General features: G+C 40.9%; 1 protein-coding gene across 1 annotated transcript in view; it reads right to left on the bottom strand.

The window, feature by feature from the left end:
* Positions 1 to 999: 999 nt before the first annotated feature.
* The window catches only part of LOC116039531 (NACHT, LRR and PYD domains-containing protein 3-like), a 22,561-nt gene continuing 895 nt past the window's right edge, over positions 1,000 to 22,665 (bottom strand). The window contains exons 2-14 of the mRNA XM_036002278.1: positions 21,695 to 21,797; positions 21,370 to 21,477; positions 20,885 to 21,001; positions 20,535 to 20,642; positions 18,624 to 18,702; positions 18,219 to 18,447; positions 16,272 to 18,072; positions 15,995 to 16,168; positions 15,726 to 15,899; positions 15,188 to 15,361; positions 12,677 to 12,850; positions 9,456 to 9,502; positions 1,000 to 1,693 (exon numbers count right to left, since the gene is read on the bottom strand). Of these exons, the coding sequence (XP_035858171.1) occupies positions 1,161 to 1,693; positions 9,456 to 9,502; positions 12,677 to 12,850; positions 15,188 to 15,361; positions 15,726 to 15,899; positions 15,995 to 16,168; positions 16,272 to 18,072; positions 18,219 to 18,447; positions 18,624 to 18,702; positions 20,535 to 20,642; positions 20,885 to 21,001; positions 21,370 to 21,477; positions 21,695 to 21,783 (3,807 nt within the window). The 5' untranslated portion in view covers positions 21,784 to 21,797 and the 3' untranslated portion in view covers positions 1,000 to 1,160. The remainder of the gene's footprint in view (positions 1,694 to 9,455; positions 9,503 to 12,676; positions 12,851 to 15,187; positions 15,362 to 15,725; positions 15,900 to 15,994; positions 16,169 to 16,271; positions 18,073 to 18,218; positions 18,448 to 18,623; positions 18,703 to 20,534; positions 20,643 to 20,884; positions 21,002 to 21,369; positions 21,478 to 21,694; positions 21,798 to 22,665) is intronic.

Raw genomic sequence — 22,665 nt, 5'->3', positions numbered from 1 at the left:
AGTCTATGTACATGAAGGATTGTTTGTTCCACAATGACAAAACTATCATATCTGCAGAGTGTCAGTTACTGGCTTGTAAGAGAACTAAAATCCAAACTTTAAGAGTCTGACTGGCCAACAGGAATAAAAGACGGGAAAAGCAATAAGATGAGACAGACATTAGGCAGAAAGGTTGTAACCCTAGTGCTACCAAAGCAGAAGGTAATAGCAGAACCATTAAAAGGTGAAGGAAGTAAGGTCAGTATTGGGATGGGAGTTATTGTTGAGGAGTCATTCTGCAGGAATGAAAACAAGTCAGACATTTAGAAACTTTGGTTTTTGTCATCACACAAGGCTAATTGATTATGAATTATTGATATAATCAAGTGTAGCAGTCATTAACATCTGTCCTTGTTTTTAGACAGCTGTGATGCTCCACCAGATGTTCCAGCTGCAGTCAGTTAGCTGCACATGTCCAAACTGTGCAGCTTGATGCAGAATCAACAGTAGCAGTTGACAGGCTGTTGTTCTACCTCACATTCCTCCTGTTTAACAACACTGGGCACTTTTCCCCAGGTTGGTGAAAAGACTTGGGTGACCATATTTGGCAGGAGGTTTAGGGCTCCTCCTCTTAAGAAAATGGGACGATAAAAAAAATGCAATCTGACAGCATTATGGAGCATTATTATTACCATATCTGTGTCTAAAACAGTTAGCTGTGATGCTCAGATTGATTTTACATTCACTTGGCTTCGGTACTGTCCAAAACTGCTGGAGTCTGTGATGAAGACTGAAGCTAAAAGATTATTGGGGGAATTGTATCAATCTCAGTAAAGAGAGTCAACTGATGAATGAAATCATGATATGATCAAATGAACAAATGATCTCCCTCAAGATGAAACGTAGAGATTTTATTAAAAGCATTTAGAAATATAAAATAAATATAAAGGACATAATAGTAACCAATACCAGTTGATTATTTTTTAGATGTTACATATCATGAAGTGTTTTTAGTCCAACAGTTCAAATGTTGATAATCCCAGAGATGAAATCAGATGAATGTTTTTGTGTTTGAGTCTCAGATCTGCTTCACAGTGCAGAGTGTGTGTGATGGTGAACAGACTGAACTTTGATTTCAGCAGCTGATCTTCAGTCAGTGTTTCTGTCCACAGGAGAGACTCTCAGTCCTGCAGAGGACACAGAGACACTGAGGTACCAGGCCAGAACCCAAACCCAGGATAAAGAGGTTGAGTGAATGTGGTGTTGAAGGTGTGGAGGTGGATCAGTGAGTCAGAGGAGACTGTGTAGAAGGACAGAGAGCCAGCAGGAACGTCCACATATACTGCTACTCTGTTAGAAGAGGAGGAGGAGATGTTTGTTCTTCTCTTATTGTGCCTGACAGAGTAACCATCTTCATCAGAGCAGTGCAGACTCCAGGACTGATCATTCCATCCAAACCTACAGTCTTCACTGTCTCCTTTCCTTCTGATTCCTCTGTAACTCACTGCTATATTAACCCATTCTCTCCTCTCGACCTCCCAGTAACAGCGACCAGTCAGATCATTTCTACACAGCAGCTGAGCCCAGAAGTCAAATCTGTCTGGATGATCAGGATATGACTGACGCTCCTCCACATGTGTCACCTTCCTGTTGTTGTCAGACAGTTTGAGTTTTCTGTTTACTGTGTTTGTGTCCAGTTCCAGTTCACAGACATCTGATGGAGAGAACAAGACACAATACAGCTGCAGGTTATCATCTGATGATTTATTAACAACTTCACTGACAATAACTGAAAGAAAACCATTCAAACGTTCATTTCATATCCAGCTGTGAGTGATGTTTAACAATCCAGTTCTAACAACATGAACAGTTAGTGAACATGAGAGTCAACATGTCAACAATGTTCAGCTTCTTGTCCTCGTGTTGACCCGATGATGACAGCTGATGATCCAAATCTATTATTATATTTATTAGTTCTGTTGGATCAACGTGTTCAGTTTGTTCTGTTTGTGGATTACATAGTTCTAACATCTTTCCAGCCACAAAAACAGAAACTTATCTCATAAGAGAAATTTATCTTCATACTTCAGGCAAGAAAATCTAAAAATCACAAATACTGTTAAATAAATATAAATAAAGAGTTTATTTTATACAGTTAACTACATGAATAAATGTTGTTTCAGTTCATAACTGGGTAAATACAATGAAAACTACATTTCCCATAATCCTTTGTTTTGAGGTGAAGTGTAATGTATTTTCAGTGGAGTAATCTAAGTGAATTATTTCCTGTATAGCTCCACTCCTAGCCAATCAGATGACTTTGTTGGGGAGTAGAAAAGAAAGGAGGAAGTCAGAGAGGACATGTAGAGCACGTTGGAGGGAGAAACATGCAGTCAGCAGAGGAGAGAAAAACTAACTTTAATGTCCAGCTGACTGATGTTTGGAGACTAATGGACTTTAAAGTTTTGGCACAAGTATCATTTTTACAGCTAACAGTCGTGTTCAACTCTCAGTTTGGTAACTTGTTATCCCGTAGTTTTAACTGAAGTTCAGGCAGGTTAGCTGTGTTTTTGTTTTCACTAGTTTTGAAAAGTGTTAACTGTTAACTGTTGACGTTTAAGCTAGCGCCGCCGTGAGGGACAGTCAGCTGTAAACACCAGCCGCAGCTTTCACCGAGGACCGGGAGAAACCAGGACTTCACTGGAGGACTAGGGCTGTGGAGGCTCCAGAGATCTTCTGTTGCTGGTGCTATGGGGTCGCTCCACGTTTCATTGAGGGTAGGGTGACCAGATTTCCCGGAAGTAAAACCGGGACACTTTGCGCGTCACCGTAGTGCTCGTGCACGCACACGCTTTTTAATGTGAACATGTGCCATCCCAGGTCAGACACAGACAGTAACTTCATTATTTTGATTGTAGGCTCCTCATCTAATAATCCGTGTTTTTTCCTGTAAAACAGCCTTTTTCAGTTTAGTGTGAGATTTTTTCTAAAAATTATTTTTTGAAGTGTTATTTATTCCAATAACACCAAAATAATTAAAATGATTTATTGAACATTTTGAGCATTAAACACTTCACTTCCTGCATTCTGGTGAATTCTTATGCACCTATTTCTACCTTTTTCTGAATCGATGTCTATCTTTATGTGAGATCCAAACATGAAAATATAATGGAATATATTGAAGTAAGGCTCAGGCATTCTGTATTGCTTTCAACTATTTATTCTATTTTGGATCAACTTTTCTAATTATATCTGAGTCAGCACACATGTAGCCTATAGGCATCATTTACTCCTCCCTCCTGTTTTGCGTCTTTTGTTGTTAATGTATTAACAAACTCCTGGACTGTAATATTTCAGATGTGTTTGAGCAAGATTTCTGCTCATGTCCAAAACTTGGTGCACATTCAAAATACAGTACATCTGTGTTCTCTGTGATTTGGAGGAGTCGTGATATTTTGACAAAAATAAAGTTATAATAGGCTATTACAAGAATAAAGTCACTATATTTCAGAAAATAATCTATAGGCTACCTGGACCATAGTCTGCTGTGCATTAAGTGATTGCTCTGCTGATGCGGTAGATCTCAGACCTTCTAACAGACTCAGAGCCCCGTTTGGGTCTCTGGACTCTGAATGACACAAAGTTTAGGGAAGTGGCTGTACGCCGCTCTACATCGGAGGTGGAAACCTGAAACTACTGCAGAAATACACGGAGCTCAAACGCAACACATCTGCCGCAGCATGTTGACAGCAGAGCGCGTCCATAAACCTGAAGCTGCCCTGCATTTTACAGAGAGAGTGGACACTAAGCGACGCACAGGTCTGCTTCAGAGCTCTGTGTGTTTAAGTCTGAACCGTAGACTGGGAACATCACAGGAAGTTCAAACTAAATCATTAGTATTGCGCTCCTAAACTTTGTGTTGATGGCATCAATGTATAAGAATGATTTGGCTATGATTCCTCCGAAAACTTCACCTTTCACAGCTTTCCTCATGTAGAGACGGTTGCTAGGTGATAGCAACAAATACAGCACGGTCGGACCCCGCACATAGCTGCCCGTTCTATTCGCCTCGGATAAATAAACTGGACAAAGTTACATTCGGGGCTACACTCAAAACATTCGTGGCTGAAGCCACAGCAAAACCGGCTCACGCCGCTCCTGGTGTAAACCGGGACATTTTAGCATCCCGAGAGGCTTTTGTCGGGACCTGAAGCAATTAAAAATCGGGACGTCTGGGAACCCTAAGTGAGGGTGTTCTGAAATTTAGAGTTTCCCTTGACACACACAGCCTACACACACATGCACAGATACACACCCACCTCTGCCGCAGTTTACTAAGCGAGCGAACAAGAGAGATTGATTTATGTTTTTTAACTAAAGTTAAAACTAGAGTTGCCGAGACAACAGCACCATAAAACTGTGATTAGCTCACCGAACAGATTTCAAATAGCAGCCAACAAGCCAGGTTTAGACAACCATTACTGCAGCTTTCATACAGGAGCTTATATTTGCAGAAGAGTAATGCAGCAGGCCAAATACACCACACACATCTTACCACACACACACACACACACACACACACACACACACACACACACACACACACACACACACACATACACACACACACACACACACACACACACACACACACACACACACACACGGTAAAAATTATGTAGCCTAGTCATATCTGCACCGCCTATGGTCTGGATTGAATATTGCAATAACAATATTATTACAATGAATAAACCGATGTTAAAGGCCAAACTGCTTGTTGGCCAACATTCTTGTATTGAACCAATTGAACATTAAGTTGAACATAAAAGGCAGTTACATTTTATAGTGTTAAAGTTTTCTACTGATCTTTTCTTCCAACTACCTCAAAAAATCTCTGAGTGTCTTTTCACCGTGTGTTTATTGCAGCATTTGATATCCAGATGAGGATAAAGAAACATATATTGTACAGCCCTATGGAGGACAGTGTTAGCTGTTTCATCAATCCAGCTCGTTGACTCTACTCGGCTGTTTTCTTCTTCATTAAGAAACGGGGAGATCCAGAGATTCTCCTCAGTGGGAGTGTCACTGAAACAGCCCATGTGTGTAACTTCCTGTTGTGTTCTTAAACCACAAACAAAGCATGAGTAGACTTTATATTTCACAGTTACTGTTTTCCATCAGAATGTTATAGATCTCGACATTTTCGACTGCTCTTGAAGGCAGCTTTATTTCACAGGAGAGAGAGAAAGAAAAGAGAGGAGCGAGTGCTTTGTTGTTGGAGGAAGCAGTTCAGTGCTGCGTTTCATTTTTTTCCATCTAATCCAGCTCGTTGACTCTACTCGGCTGTTTTCTTCTTCGTTAAAGCGCAACTATCGCCAAAATGCAACCAAGCTCTTTTTGTGAATGTACCCGAGTCAAACTTTCGTTTAAAAGCATAATTAGGACAGAAGCACCACTTTTAAGAAAAAAGTGAAAAAGACAAAATGTCAATCTCCGAGTGTGTCTGAACAGACTCCATAGGAGGAAATGTCATTCTTATATGAGGCTCCTTTTTCAACTACAAGGTCAATATTGTTTTTCACTAACGACAAAACAACAAATTATCCGTGCATTTATATGGAACTAATCTTTAGGAGCTTTCCATCTTTACTCTCCTCCCTGTTACGTTGCATTCAGAGATCGACTCTTTTTCACTGAAGATGGCAGCGAGCGGAGAAACCAACTGCTAAAGTGAGAGTGTAGAGTAGGGTGGTGATGGCGCAGTAGATATGACACATGCCTTTGGTGTGGGAGATCTGGGTTCAATTCCCACTGCGATACATCAACCAATGTGTCCCTGAGCAAGACACTTAACCCCTAGTTGCTCCAGAGGCGTGTTACCTCTGACATATATAGCAATTGGAAGTCGCTTTGGATAAAAGTGTCAGCTAAATGACATGTAATGTAATGTAATGTGGAGTAGGGATGCACCAAATCCAGATTTTTGGGGTTCGGCCGAATACCAAATCCACTGGTTAAGATTCTGCCGAATCCGAAACCAAATACCGAATCCTCCTCCCATCCTCAGTCCATTAACACAGTAAACACATTAAATGTGCAATATGTAATACTGACAGCTAGTGTTTAAAATAGTTACTGCAGTACAAATTCAAAATACTGGAGACAGTCGTCTCCCCCGTCCCCCCTCCCTCCCCAGACTCGAAGTTCACGTTGGTTGCCAGGCTGATACCGGAGCATCCACAACAATGTTGCTAGACGCTTGTCTCACATAGCCAGACATTACTCCACAGCACAGCGGAGTAGCTAACGTTAGATGCTGGCTATATTGACAGTCATAAAAGCCCGTGCTCACGTGGAGCTCTGTACCCAACTGACAGACACACTTTTTCGGCTTAGTATTACCATAGAAACTGCTAAAAATCCCACAACCTCGCCATCCTCTACACACACCAGACAGACACACTTCCTCGGCTTAGAATTACGATAGGAACCGCTAAAAATACCATTACCTTGCCATCCTCTCCACCCAACTGAACACACTTTATTGGCTTAGAGTTACGGCAACAATTGCTAAACACACTGCAAACTCAAGGTCCTCTCTTTCTGATTTACAACACCCCTCTCTTGGCTTCAAATAACTCACCGTTGTCGGCTACAGCCGCTGAACAGGCTACACGTTGTAAACAGCCGTGGCTGCTTGCCTGGTCCTCCGTTAACATTAGCTGTTAGCAGGGTTAGCATGGTGGCGTTAGCCAGGACCAGTCGGGATCACTTCACTGGCTGTGTCTCAGTTGTTTTTGTGAGTAACCAACTCAGGTACTCTAGCTATATAATTCAATGTGAGTAGCTACACAAATGTTGAAATGACATAAAATGCCCGTCCCTAGTAGCTGTGATAAATTAGCCTGAAGCTAATGCTTACCTGTTCAAGAGGAAATTAGCCAACTCTGCGTCCTTTTGGGCTCTAAGCTGTCTCCATCTTTCAAATACATCTCCAATATTTACCCAGACGGGTTTGTTACGTCTCTGGTCACGCAGCTATTAGAAACATGCCGTTTTTTTTGTCGGGTAAAATCAATCTCCGTTGATCCTGTTCATTTGTTTGCTGCTTTCATGGCTGTACTAACCTTACAGCTGTAGTGCACTGGGTTTACGTTTTTTACAGGTACTTTATATCTGGCAACCCGGCCTGGCTGACAAACTGGGCAGTTGATAACAACAAACAGGCCAAAACACAAACAGAAATTCCGTCACGGAACGGAAATTTCAAAAGGAGAAAATACTGGCATTAGCATTGTTGTCAGAAAAGATAGTATTTTAACTTAGCATGTTTCCTTAATATCTGATGATGCATTGGGGTCATTTTTGGATTTATTACAGTAACTATATTACATATTGGACCTTTAATAAAGTAAACAGCATCCACAGCCTCTAAAATAGTTAAATGTAACAACTTAATGTTGAATTTACACGCTCTTTTCACATCGTAGGAAAGCAATCGCCAAATGAGTAACAATTTTGTTTGGCAAATTTTCGCTAACCAGTGTATGATGAATCATGTTGGGTGGGTAAAATTAGAAAGCTAACGTTAGCTAACGAGCAGCAGCCGGCCGTTCGGTCACTCCACTCCCACTGTAGGGAGACTAATTTACTGAGAGAACGGCGGAGAGCCCGGGAGAGCCACTGTCTGGTTAACACCAGTTTTTAGCTGTGAAGTTGCTGCATTTTGGCTGCTGTCTGTAGATTCCTTCATGCACAACTCATATTCTTTAGGATGTTTCATACCAAATGTTTTTAACAGCAGCGATGTTTTGGAGTGTTTAGGGTCCTTGCATCCACAAGACAAATCCGCTTTGCAAAGCGTAGGGTTCGGTTCGGTGGAAAAAAATTCTATGGTTCGGCAGAAACCGAACCCCGTCAAAAAGCTCATTATTCGGCTGAATCCGAACCCGAATCCTGGATTCCGTGCATCCCTAGTGTAGAGCCCCTGGTTATACTTGGAGCAAAGTTTCATGTTGTGTCGAGCCTTCTTAGTGTTTTACAAATAGCGATTTTGATGCGATCATAGTAGTGCCCCTAGCACTCCCATTCAAAAGGCCATTTGACCGAAAATGAAAATACCATCAATCTTAAAAGTGGCGCTTCTGTCCTAATTATGCTTTTAAACGAAAGTATGACTCGGATACATTCACAAAGAGACCCTAGGATGCATTTTGGTGTGAGTTACGCTTTAAGAAACGGGGCGATCCGGTGATTCTCCGCAGTGGGAGTGTCACTGAAACAGCCCATGTGTGTAACATCCTGTTGTTTTCTTAAACCCCAAACAAAGCATGAGTAGACTTTATATTTCACAGTTACTGTTTTCCGTCAGAATGTTATAGATCTCAACGTTTCCGACTGCTCTTGAAGGCAGCTTTATTTCACAGGAGAGAGAGAAAGAAAAGAGAGGAGCGAGTGTTTTGTTGTTGGAGGAAACAGTTCAGTTCTTGTGTTTCGTTTATTCCCCTCAGAGGCAGTGATGTTTCCTGTTTCCTGTACGGGACTCTCACACCACCTCAAACCAGAGCTCAAAACACACTGACAAGTCTGATCTCCAGTTACATGATTGGCCACCGCAGCATTACATGAGGTTGCGTTTTTCAAAAAGTTGAGTCAGTCTGGTGTAAAAAGGATTTAAGGATTTATTGCTCCAACTTATGAGCCCCAAAGGTTAAAAACTCAAGCACTTCGTTACATTTGGAACATTTAAAAAGCTTAAACTGGTTAGTGGTAACTGGTGTGTTCTTGTGAGAGAAAGAAAGGAGTTTTATTTTATTTTAAAGGGTAACTTACCTTCGTAAAATTTAAGTCAACTGCCAAAGTTTCATATTTAAGTGAAAAAGGGTTAGAGGACACTTGCTTGAAATGTATTGGTAGAAATCATTTTCTCTAAGGGATTTTTAAGTGCATTGGCACGTGTTTAGAGTTTTATTTGAGACTGTAAAAGCAGTAAAGATGTTTATGTATAACATAAAGTGATATCTTGAAAAAAACACTAAGACAAAATATTTGAATACAACACAGAAAGAGAAACCAGAATAGTAGAATACATTTCTTTGTGTTATACATTTTACCTGGCTGTCCTGAACATTTAATTTTACTACGGTTTACATTTAAAATACTTGACATTTGTTTCTGGGGAAATACCGATATAGCTCATAGTGTGTTGGGTAGTTCAACAGTGGAAGCACCGCGCTATTGTTTCTTGATTATTTCTTTATAGTTACTCACTAGTTAATTATGCTTATAATAATAGCATCCACTGGTAAAGGGAGATTTAGCCAATTCACCATCAACTGTACAGTACTCAGGATCCTGTCCAGTAAAACATTGAAATAGTAAGTAACCTCATCTTATATTATACTTCCAGTGCCAGGAAGGGGTTAAACTAGTGTAACACAGCTGAGTTCTCTTAGACAAACTTAAAACACACTCACACTTCCTCACACCAGGTCTCAGTGTGTGCGGTCCACCATGGTCCACCCTGCAGGAAGAAACAAAGTCACAATCAACTTCATACTCCAGGGCTGTGGATAATTGCAAGGTTTAACCATCATAGTGTGAAATGAGACGGAGTGAGACTACGTCGACTCTGCAGCTTTTCAAGTCAAACTCAGGGCAATGCTGCTAAAGCTGTCACAGTGTGGTTACATTGAAGCCCCCTAAACATGATACGCAATTTTCTCTCTGTGCACCGCTAGGTAGGGCGCAGAGAGCAAAGTGCAGCGCAGGTAAAGGTCATCAAGGATGGCAAGGAAGCTATTTCCAATTGCTAGGCAATGACATGCCATTATCTCATTGGTTTCACCTTCGAACGATCAGCGTCAACTAGGTCAAAGTTGAAATAATTTGAACTTTGAGCTCAGCACAAAGCGGCAAATCTGAGCTGCCCTCCCCGTAGGAAATTAATGGAACAACCACCGCAGAGCGGTTTTGCCGCCTATCATGTGTAGGCGGCTTTACTCTGAGACTGTCAGGGTTTTGGTATTTTGTTCTGTTTTATTGTGGTAGTCTTGTTTCTCTGTTTTGCTTGGTTTCCTGTTTTATTTTGAAATCTGTTTGTTCTCCCTTGTCTTGTCTAGATTACTTCCTGTTTTCTGTTTTCCCGCCTGTTTGATTGTTCTGCCCCGCCCTGATGTGTTTCACCTGTTTGTATCACCTGTCCCTTGTTAGTGTTCATTACCCTGTGTATTTAGTCTCTCTGTTTCCCTTGTCTGTTGTTGGATTCTTACTTTCTGTTAGTGTGACTTCTGTTTGTGTGTTTCATGTTGTGTACAGCCTGTAGTGTAATTCCTGGTGGAAATAAATCTGTTTGAACTGCATTTGGGTCCTAACCTTCTCTACCACCCTGACAGAGACATGCACAACATCATTCTCTATGCCCTGGTGACAGACTGACAGGCTGGAGGGGTTTTATTTAGTTTGGTGTGTAAAATGGTCTAAATAAATTACATGTAAATAGGATAAAAAAGGTTTTGCTTATTTTTCTAACTTAAAGCGTAACTCTCGTCAAAATGCAACCTAGGGTCTTTTTGTGAATGTACTCGAGTCAAACTTTCGTTTAAAAGCATATTTAGGACAGAATCGCCATTTTTAAGATTTACTGAATTTTAGTTTTTCAGTCAAATGGCCTTCTGAATGGGAGTGCTAGGGTCACTTTTATGCTAGCCTCAAAATAGCTAATTTTAAAACACTAAGAAGGCTCGACACAACATTAAACTTTGCTCCAAGTATGACCAAGGTCTCTACACCTTAACGAAAGCATTGACAACATTGTTTGTGTACCCAGAGTTTACTAAAAAGAAAGGTTTTGAGCAACTCACTGTAGCTGTTGTTCTTCCGGTCGGCGTCTATCGAGCCAGTCAAAAATAGCCGAGGGAGGAGAGTAAAGATGGAAAGCTCCAAAAGCTTAGTTCCATATAAATGCATGGATAATTTGTTTTTTGTCGTTAGTGAAACACAATATTGACCTTGTAGTTGAAAAAGGAGCCTCATATAGGAATGACATTTCCTCCTATGGAGTCCGTTCATTCACATTCAGAGATCGTCTATTTTTGACTGGGAAAATGGCAGATAGCGTAAACAACAACTGCTAACGTGAGTTGCTCAAAACCTTTCTTTTTAGTAAACTCTGGGTACACAAACAATGTTGTCAATGCTTTTGTTAAGGTGTAGAACCCCTGGTGATACTTGGAGCAAAGTTTCATGTTGTGTCAAGCCTTCTTAGTGTTTTAAAAATAGTTATTTTGAGGCTAGCATAAAAGTGCCCCTAGCACTCCCATTCAAAAGGCCATTTGACCGAAAAACGAAAATACGGTAAATCTTAACAGTGTTCAATTAAGTTCAATTATTTTGTAAGCTACCAAAAAAGGTCCCGTTTGGTACTGGTACCAATTTCAGCTACCTGTATTACTACAAAAGTTGATTAGGAAAAGTGAGTACTCAACTTAAATGTATGTTGCATAACATTTATATGCAAGTTGATTAAATCTTATTTTGTTAATGCCAATCGAATCATTTTGGACTTTTGACCTTGAGTAAAAATCAGTGTTTGTGTTATAAGATTGAGAACCCCTGTAATACTCCTTCACTTAGATCCTCCATTAAACATGAACCAGAGTTAGTGACAAAAAAAAAAAAAAGTGTTCGTCCGTCCATTAGGGTTGGGCGGTATCCAAATTTTGATACCGTCAAACCTCCTCCCTATTTTACCATGGTATATGGTATTACCGTGACTTATTAAAAATTATGACGTAAGGCTCAGACAGCGTCCCCAAACTGTTGGCTTGTGCACCGTTCAGAAACTGAATAGGCTACCAAACACTAATACTGAAACAATAATAACATAACAACAACTTACAAAAAACTACTTTCTCCTCCACACTGTCACGTGATGACAACCACACATAATTACATGAATTATATTTTGTGGAGTGCAAGCGGGGCAGACGTGTGCTGGAGGGGCAGCAGCGCGTGGACAAACCGTTGCCGGTTGGCGAGGAAAATCCTGTCTGCCTCCACAGCCAGCGCACGGCCATTACGGTGTGCATGGGTGCTGGAAGCTTTCCATTAACTCGGACGGCTTGCTGTCGCCAAAGCCGTTCAAGGACAGCAGGCGGTCTGCTTTCTCCAGCTCCGACAGTTCAAAGAGTTCCAACAGGAATGTTTTGAGTGTGTCGTACTTGCCGTTAGCCGGAGGAGCCTCTAACAGCGCCTTAGCCCTGGCTGTTGTTGAGGCATCTAAGGCCGATACCACACGGAAATACTTTGTAACGTCCTGTGTTATTCCTCTCAGCTGGAACTGGGCCTCGATGTGCTAAAACCACGGTTGTGGGTTGTGCTGCCTAAAGTCCGGTAACTTGATGGTGGCAGCATAGATAGCACCGACATTAGCCGCGCCGCTAGCATTTTCACCACCGTCGTTGTTTGACATAATTCAGCCCCGGAACTCGTATATCATAACACCTCTCCCTTAAAGCTACAGTACCTTGGTGAGTGTCTCTTTCAGTCTACTTGTGGGTCACCACAATTTAATAGTTAATCCTTGTCTCCTATATAAATGCATTGCATTTTTTTAATGACGGTATTGAAACTGATACCGTTGCTATTTTTAGATCCCGTGGTATACCGTATTACCGCCCAACCCTACCGTCCATACCTGAGAGTGTCCAGTCTCCAGTTTGGATTCTCCAGTAAAGTAGAAAGCAGCTTTACTCCTGAGTCTCCTGGATGATTGTAGCTCAGGTCCAGCACTCTCAGATGGGAGGGGTTGAAGCTCAGAGCTGAGGCCAGAGAAGTACAACCTTCCTCTGAGATCATACAGCCTGAGAGACTACACACACACACACACACACACACACACACACACACACACACACACACACACCCACAAACACACACAGTCATGACAATTCAGGTACGACCTGGCCACAACCCGGGAGCAATACATAAAAATTACCCTTAGTGCTAGAAATGGGTGGGGCTTTAGTCTAGCTGTACACAACAAGAACTAATGGTGTGTAGCTACTTTACATTTTCATTGTCCAGTAGGAGACAAATAAACCTTATTTTATAATTATTTTGCAGTGATTACATTCTAAAGCACAAATAAATAATCAGATGATTTTGTGGAGACTGATTTCTCCTCCTCTGCATATATATTGCAGCAGCTGCATAGGAAGTAGGTTTACGCTAGTATTGATTTTTGACTGGGAATGCATTTAATTGCTCCGTCCTGCTGTTGTTGAAGCTGCCTGTACAAACCCAGCGTGATTAGTGAGTCACTAATTTTAGGCTCAGAGCTGAATGCTAAATGTAGCCTATTTTGCATTGCTTCTAATGCTATTTCTCCATTCTGACTTACTGTGCATTGTGTAGGACTTTTATGTCTCTGTCTGTGATGTCAACATGCCTATCCTGATTTGGTATGGTTTCCCCATGGGCAACTAACTGTCATTGTATTTGATGTTGACTTTAATTATGTGAAAAATGTGTAATGTTACTGGAAAAGATACATTCTGGTGTCATCTTACTGTCAGAGAGACAAGGTATTATATAAATATTGTCATACTTTTGTTAAAAATAACAATTTCCACTATATGATCACAGTTAAAACAAGTTTAATAAAGAGCAGAACTCCTGATAACTGCTGTGGACTTCTATGTCTCTGTCTGTGATGTGGACATGCCTATCCTGATTCAGTCTGGTTTCCCCATGTGCAGATGCAGATCCACATACACAACGTAGTGAGACTGTCAAAAAGGGTGTCAAGTCAAACTGGAGAAAAACGGTTTAAATCCCAAGCAGCTGTTTCAAGCGGACGATTGGTAAAGTGGGCGGAACCAATGTGCCCGGCCGAGTTTTGCCCGGGGCTTTAAAAAGGAGACAACATAGTAAAGGGAAACACAAGTTGACGAGCGGCAAAATTGAAAGGAGACTGTCCAAAAAGCTGCCTCGATCGCCAGCTAAAGCAAGCGGAACTGATCTACAACACCCAAATGGCAGCCGGTAAGAGACGGAGCTCTGAATGAACTGAGACTGCTGAAAACCGTTTCTGCTGTTATAGACGTTAGCTTAGCTGTAGCCACACGGTCGGCAGCGATACAGAGACTCTAGCGTCACTTGACCCTTTAATGCCTGAGAGACTTGTCTGCTTACCATATTGATTTCAAACGTGTTTAAACTGTTGTAAATATTTTTTAACTAAACAATGGGGAGGTAGTGTTTGGTAACTGTTAAAAGTGCATACTGCTTCAGGGTTTGTAGCAAACACGGTGAGATGAAGGGCTAATATGAGCTATTTTAAAATGTATGGTGTTGGTTTAAATAATTGCACTTTAAATATGTTAAATAAGTATGATAAACTGTTTAATTACTACATTTATATATGGGTAAATAGTATTATAAAAACGTTAAAATGGGTTTAAAAAATGGTTAAAAAATATGATAAAAATGTGTATTTTCTTTTCTTTGTGTTAAAGGTTTTTCACCTGCTTCTGCTACTGCTACTGGTAGAAAAGACAAAACTGTTAAGCAGCTTAAGGACCTACAAAGAATCCAAATGCCTTCTTTGGCTGAAGCAATAACTCATATTGAACTGCTGATGTGTGCCAAAATAAAAGAAGGAAAAAAGGAAAAAGAAGTGTTTGGTCACTGAGTGAAATCCAGTTCTTTATTCTGGGGTGGATGCATCAAATCCCTTTCAAGTGGGGAATCTGCACAAAAAATCAGAAGAGCTTGACAAAGGGGATTGTCACATCGGCTTGAGCCTTCCTCAGGGTGTAGTGAAGGTAAGCTGAAAAGAGTAAAGGAAGCTAAAAAGAGAACAGAACAGAGTAGCCGAGCTGCCGCCAGACAACTCTGACTTGCTTTTAGACGTTGTAGAGAGTTTTGCGAAATAAAAAAGGGCAGGACAGAGAGCTGGCCTTCTTGTTGTTGGACTATTAAGTAATATTAGCTGGTTGCTATGTCTTGTGTTTTCGCACCTTTGGCTCTGTTAGCAGAGTTGTTGACTCGCTAGATGCATGTGTAGAGGTATCGATATTTATGATAGCAGTGTAGAAGTAAATTACTATGAAACTGTAGGGACACAACACAAGAAAAAAAATATTAATGTTACACAATGTTGCTTTAACTTTCATTGTTACTCAGGTCCTAACTGAACACCAACCTGAGAGTTTGCAGTCTGCAGTGTGGACTCTTCAATCCAGGAGACACCATCTTCACTCCTGAATCCTGCAGGTCGTTCTTACTCAGATCCAGCTCTCTCAGACTAGAGGACTGGGAGCTGAGAACTGAGGACAGAGCTTCACAGCTTCTCTCTGACAGGTCACAGCCACTCAGTCTGAAAGAGATTCAATAAAAAGTCAATCCAATAATTAACATAGGAAGAAAAGAACCGCTCAGAGGGTCATCCTTTTTAATTAAATGAACACCAACCTAAGAGTTTCCAGTTTGCAGTGTGGACTTTTCAGTCCAGGCGACACAAGCTCCACTCCTAAATCCTGCAGATCGTTGTTACTCAGGTCCAGCTCTCTCAGACTAGAGGACTGGGAGCTGAGAACTGAAGATAGAGCTTCACAGCTTCTCTCTGAAAGGTCACAGTCATGCAGTCTGAAAGGGATTCAATAAAAAGTAAATCCAATAATTAACATAGGAAGAAAATAACTGCTCAGAGGGTGATACTTTTTAATTAAGTGAAAACCAACCTGAGAGTTTCCAGTCTGCAGTGTGGACTCTTCAGTGCAGGAGACACCAGCTTCACTCCTGAATCCTGCAGGACGTTATTACTCAGGTCCAGCTCTCTCAGACTAGAGGACTGGGAGCTGAGAACTGAGGGCAGAGCTTCACATCTTCTCTCTGTCAATGTACAGCCACTCAACCTAAAAGAGATTCAATAGAAAAGTTATCCAATTATTAATATATGAAGAAAATAACAACTTAGAGGTTCATAATTTTCAAATAGATGAGCACCAACCTGAGAGTTTCTAGTCTGCAGTGTGGACTCTTCAATCCAGAGGACAGATGCTCCACTCCTGAATCCTGCAGGTCGTTCTTACTCAGGTCCAGCTCTCTCAGACTAGAGGACTGGGAGCTGAGAACTGAGGACAGAGCTTTACAGCTTCTCTCTGACAGGTTACAGCCACTCAGTCTGAAAAGGAATCAGCAACAGATAAGAACACAGATACAAACAAACCAAAACAAATTCTAATTAAAGAAAAACTAAATTAATCTGGATAATTCTGTGCATGTACAGAGCTTTGTTGGAGGCTTTGACCACTGGCAGCAGCCTCAGAAGAGCCTCCTCTGAAGCAGAGTATTTCTTCAGGTCAAACACATCCAGATTGTTTTCAGATGACAGTAAGATGAAGACCAGAGCTGACCACTGAGCAGGAGACAGTTTATCTGTGGAGAGACTTCCTGAACTCAAGGACTGTTGGATCTCCTCCTCTAGAGAACGATCATTCAGTTCATTCAGACAGTGGAACAGATTGATGCTTCTCTCTGAAGACAGATTCTCACTGATCTTCGTCTTGATGTACTTAACTGTTTCTTGATAGGTATGTGAGCTACTTCCTGCATATGTCATCAGACCTTGTAGGTGTTTCTGATTGGTCTGCAGTGAAAGACCCAGGAGGAAGCGGAGGAACAAGTCCAGGTGTCCATTAGGACTCTCTAAGGCCTTGTCCACAGCACTCTGATGGAGACGTTTTACTTTAGGTTTGACTCTGAAGACATTAGGCAGCAGGGATGGTGATTGTTCCTCTGACAGCAGGTTGACTCCAGAGTTGATGAATGTCAGATGGACATGAAGAGCAGCCAGGAACTCCTGAACACTCAGATGGACGAAGCAGAACACCTTGTCCTGGTACAGTCCACTCTCCTCTTTAAAGATCTGTGTGAACACTCCTGAGTACACTGAGGCTTCTCTGATATTGATGCCACACTCTGTCAGGTCTAATTCATAGAAGATCAGGTTGCCTTTCTGCAGCTGCTCAAAAGCCAGTTTTCCCAGAGACTCAATCATCTTCTTTATCTTTTTATTCCAGTTTGAATTGGTCCCAGCTCCTCCACCGTATTTGATGTTCTTCAGTTTGGACTGAACCACCAGGAAGTGGATATACATCTCAGTCAGGGTCTTGGGCAGCTCTCCTCCCTCTCTGGTTTTCAATGCCTTCTCCAGAACTGTAGCAGTGATCCAGCAGAAGACTGGGATGTGGCACATGATGTGGAGACTTCGTGATGTCTTGATGTGAGAAATGATTCTGCTGGCCTGTTTCTTGTCTCTGTATCTCTTATTGAAGTACTCCTCCTTCTGTGGGTCAGTGAACCCTCTGATCTCTGTCACCATGTCAACACACTCAGCAGGGATCTGATTGGCTGCTGCAGGTCGTGTGGTTATCCAGAGACGAGCAGAGGGAAGAAGTTTACCACTGATGAGGTTGGTCAGTAGCACCTCCACTGAGGTGGACTCTGTAACATCAGTCAGGATCTCAGTGTTGTGGAAGTCCAGAGGAAGTCGACACTCATCCAGACCGTCAAAGATGAACACAACCTGCTCTTCAAACCTGCAGATTCCTGCTTCTTTGGTTTCACTGAAGAAGTGATCAACAAGTTCCACCAAGCTGTACTTTTTCTCTTTCAGCACATTCAGCTCTCTGAAAGTCAAAGGAAATATGAACTGGATGTCCTGGTTGGCTTTGTCTTCAGCCCAGTCCAGAGTGAACTTCTGTGTTAAGACTGTTTTCCCGATGCCAGCCACTCCCTTAGTCATCACTGTTCTGATTGGTTCATCTCTTCCAGGTGGAGCTTTAAAGATGTCTTCACATCTGATTATTGTTTCTGGTCTGTCTGGTTTCCTGGATGCCATTTCAATCTGTCTGACCTCATGTTCTTCATTGACCTCTGCAGTCCCTCCCTCCATGATGTAGATCTCTGTGAACATCTGATTTAGAAGGGTTGGGTTTCCTGCTTTAGTAATCCCCTCAAACACACACTGGAACTTTTTCTTCTGGTTAGACTTGAGTTTACACTGACAAACTCCAGAATTACTTCCTGAAACAACACACAAACAAGGAAGATCAATAGGTCAAAGAAAATATTTCAACATTAGATGTCCTCAAATAATAAGTATATATTATAATGCATATTCTCAAACATTAGTAAATGTCCCATTTTTAAATCTGTTAAAATCCTCTTACTGCTCTGCAGATGGTCAGCCAGCTCCTCCTGCTTCATTCTCCTCAGGAAGTGCAGTGTGATCTTCAGAAATGCCTCTCTGCTGCTCCTCCTCTGCTCTTCATCCTCACCGTCCAACACATCTTCATCCTCCCTCTGACTCTCTAAGCATTCTGGGTAATCTGGACTCAGAACCTTCTGAAACTTCTTCAGCTCGTTCTTTACAAAAGTGACGATGCTTTCCTCCAACAGCTGGAACAGAATGATAAACTCAACATTTAGTTTAAAGAACTCAACATGTGATTCATCTCTCAGTCTGAAGGCCGGCTGGTTTGAAAAGATCAGCATGGAGACTATTGGGATCTGAATGGTAGTTTATAATTGAATCCTTAGTTAATAATGAAAACTTTCTTTTAATATGTACACACCATAAATATGGAGTCCAGGTATTTTTTATGCTGCAGGTGAGACTGACCATCGAGGCTCTCTGAGCTCTCCTGGTGAACGCTGTAGAGAAAACATCAAGTTTAAGAACATTTAATGATCTGCGGACAGTCCTGGTGATGACAAAATGGCAACTGTGGCTATTGAGGTAGCACAATGGAGTGTTATGTGGTTCAGGACAATAGTTTAGACGCATACATAGACGCAGTCATTGGCTACATTACTAAATGCATCAATGACGTTGTATTGAGGATTACTGTACGGACATTCCTGAATAGGAAGAATTTTTTATAACAGGGACAGCAATGCCACAATATGAGCCACTAGATGGCAGAAGGGTACTTCACAACAACAGTTTCTCAGAGTTTTTAAAGAGGTGTAATGGAATACACCATTAGTTTGAGGATTTGTTTGGAGCCGACATGTTTTTTCTTCGTTGTTTATTTCCATAACTCACTCACAGGTAACGCAAAATGTTCCCACACCAGTGACTTCAGGGGAGCAGGAGAATTTTTCAATTCTGATGTTTCTCCATCATTTCATCTCCAACTCTGATGAGTAAATGTTCTACAAAAAGTGTATTTAGCTGCATGCTAACAGACAGTATGCTAAACTGTGTCTCTTGGTTTTTTCTTTGGTCATACACAAGTAGGCTGGGGTGTATAGAGAAAAAATACTGGGGGAATTGTAGATCGTGCTTCTGATTTAGATAACCCAAATTGAAAGGTCATTTGGATAAATTCTGGGATTTAAAATCAAAATCGTGACATGTAGCATATTGACAAATGCCTACAACTCAGGGTTTTGGGATTTTGGAAGTACAAGAAGTCAGGTATGCACTCTGGAGAGCTATGAGCAGTGCGAAGTAGTTTGGATCAATAGAAGTATATTTCCAGGATAATTGCCTGACATCTGGCACGTTCCCTTCACCTTCTGATCTCTGTGTTGCCGTTCTCCAAATCCCTTTGCTACGGTAATCAACAACACATTACAAGCTAGGAAGCTACAAGCTGAAAATGGCAAGATTTAACAAAAATTAAAATTGTGCAACAAGGCAGGCCTCCTTGGTTCTTTTGGGGAATGATTGTAAAGATTTACAAAGAATGTTTACAGCATTTCCTCTCTAACTGGGATGTTTTGGGACCGATTGGTGGGATTGCTGTGGACGAAGTACACACGGAGATACACTGGTACTTTTAACCATGTATCCAGCTAATGTAAATTGCTCACGTTACTGTATTGTGTCAACAGTTAACTTCATTTAATATTGTATGTGACATTTTCTTTTGCGGGGTGCAAATGTTCCACCAAAACAAGTTCCTTCCCAAGACTATTTAGCAGAGCCACCGTCGCTGCATCTGGAGCTTAGCGCAATATATGTGGTGTAGCCAGACCTTACCCCACAGCGCTGTGGACAGTGGTCTGGCAATTTGAGACTGGCCATCAGGAGGTTCGGGAAATTTCTCGAACGGCCGGTCCATCCCGGCCCGAACCGGCCGTCATATTTCAATTTCAGATGTCAGTTACAGTCCTGGATGTATTAAAACAGGTGACAGTACAGCTCTCTGCCATGAAATGGGCTGGCTGTCACATCCGCAGCAGCGCAAAACAGAGCTCTCAGTAGTCTCGCATTGCCAGACCTTCCTCCACAGCGCTTCAGGGGAAAGTCTGACTAGTCCACACTGCATTCTGGGATGGGAGAAGAATGTGATCTGGTTTATTGGCATTTCTTTAAACCAATCACAATCGTCTTGGGCAGCGCTAATCTGTCTTGTGGTTCTGTTCCTAGTATCAGTGGTCATCAGATCAAAATCACATTTTGTGGCATTGCCAAACCTAGACTATGAAGCTCTGAGAGAGTCTGATAACAACAAAGTTCACTTTTAAATTCTTACCTTTCATCAACAGCTTGTCCATCTTTAAAGCTAATAAGATGACCCATAGACCAGTCACTCTTCATGGACACACAGCTGGGTTCAGGTCCTGGTTTCTGCTGCTGCATCCTGATACAAACAAAGTCAGTGGATGAGTAACTATTCACCAAAATGTAATCTGATGAAAGATACCGTCTCATGTAAGTTGATAATCGATCGTTGGCTCTTTGTTGACTAATAAAGTACGATGTAAGTACTGCTGACACATTATATTGTGGAGTCCTACAACAGACTACAAAGCTCTGGACCAAGTCTGGATTCTTCTTCTCAGGAGAGTTAGATAATAACAAAGTTCATTTTCAAATTCTTACCTTCCATCAACAGCTTGTCCATCTTTAAACTGAATAAGACGACCCATAGACCAGTCACTCTTCATGGACACACAGCTGGGTTCAGGTCCAGGTTCAGGCTCAGGTTTTTGCTGCAGACTAATAATATTGGAAAAAAAAAAACAATCAATAATATAAGTAGTTTATGATGAAAATAATACTTTTAACTAGTTACATTATTTAATTTGCTCTGTTATATCATTATATCAATAATACCATAAGTCTGATTTTGAGAATTGAGTGTCAGGATGAACATTATAAATGGATCTGTCTCAGAGTAGATCATGTTGTGAACATGTGAACTTTTCTTAGTGCTGCACTCTGAAGCAGAAGCTCACGTCACTTTGACTCAACATGAGTCTGATGACTTTAGAGTCAACTCCACAAAATAAAAAAAATTAACAACAATGACTTGTGATTTCACTTGCACAAAGCTCTGAGAGAGTCTGATAATAACAATAACTTACCTTTCATCAACAGCTTGTCCATCTTTAAACTGAATAAGACGACCCATAGACCAGTCACTCTTCATGGACACACAGCTGGGTTCAGGTCCTGGTTTCTCCTGCTGCATCCTGATACAAACAAAGACAGTGATTGAGTAACTATTCACCAAAACGTAATCTAATGAAATATGCTGTCTCATCTCAGTAGATAATCAGTCGTTGGCTCTTTTCTGACTAATAAAGTATATAGTTAATATTATATACATATATATTCAGTGTGAATCATGATGGAGGAGTGATGTGAGTGCTGAGCTCTAACATGGAGAAGAGTCTATCATCATCTCACCTCTGAGCTTTGGTCTGGCTGTCATGGTCCCCACACAGAGTGGTTTTAGAGGGAGGGGCTCCCTCCTCTCTGTCCTCACACTGACTCATAGCAGAGTCCTCACCTGCTGGGAGACATGACCTCTGTTACTGTAGGCCTATAAACATGTAAAACTCCCAATTTGCCATATACTATCATGTTGTGCTGTTTTATTACATTATATACCATATTATCTTTCTATGATATAACTATATGAATACAAACTAAGTAAGTAACCATTATTATGTTAACACGTTAAGGTCTGGTGTATTATTGTAGATGGTAAAATATTCTTCTAATGTGTTTATTTTGGACTCTTTTCTGCATTTCTTTACTTCCTATTTAAGTATTTGTGCTGCAGCAATGGATGACTTGTGTTCTCTGCGGATCAATAAAGTTTTATGTAATCTCATAAAAGAGGATTTTACTGCAGCATGTTGAACTCCATGGACCTCTTAAACTAATAAAACTCTGCTTCATTTAACTTCTTTGATTCTTTTGTGATTCTACTGAACATTTTTCACCTGATAGTTCCAGCTTCTTCAAAGGTGACCATCTGCTGATTTTCTTCTTCTTTTTTTTTGAAAGATAATTTTTGGGGTATTTTAGGCCTTTGACAGGACAGCTGAAGTTCAAAGTTCAAAGTTCCAACACTTTATTGTCATTATGTAGCACATGAGATTACTTTGTGAAAAGTGATAAAATACATGTTCAATAGTACTGGAACAATTAAATAAATATAAATAAGTCTAATAATAATAAAATAGATGTAAGTTTATCTAGAATCACATATACTATCAAATAAAATAAAATCAGATAATATATAATGAGCTGAAAATGTTAGATACAAATTAAGTACTGAAATATATGAATGTATATGATATTTATATATGAATAAAAGCTAACATTATATAAGTAGGAGCTAATCAAAAGTGCACAAGTTGCGTTATAGC

The sequence above is a fragment of the Sander lucioperca genome, chromosome 1, assembly GCF_008315115.2.
Source record: "Sander lucioperca isolate FBNREF2018 chromosome 1, SLUC_FBN_1.2, whole genome shotgun sequence".
Taxonomy (NCBI): domain Eukaryota; kingdom Metazoa; phylum Chordata; class Actinopteri; order Perciformes; family Percidae; genus Sander; species Sander lucioperca.
The sequence above is the reverse complement of the archived record's forward strand: the minus strand, read 5'-3'. Positions and strand labels throughout refer to the sequence as shown.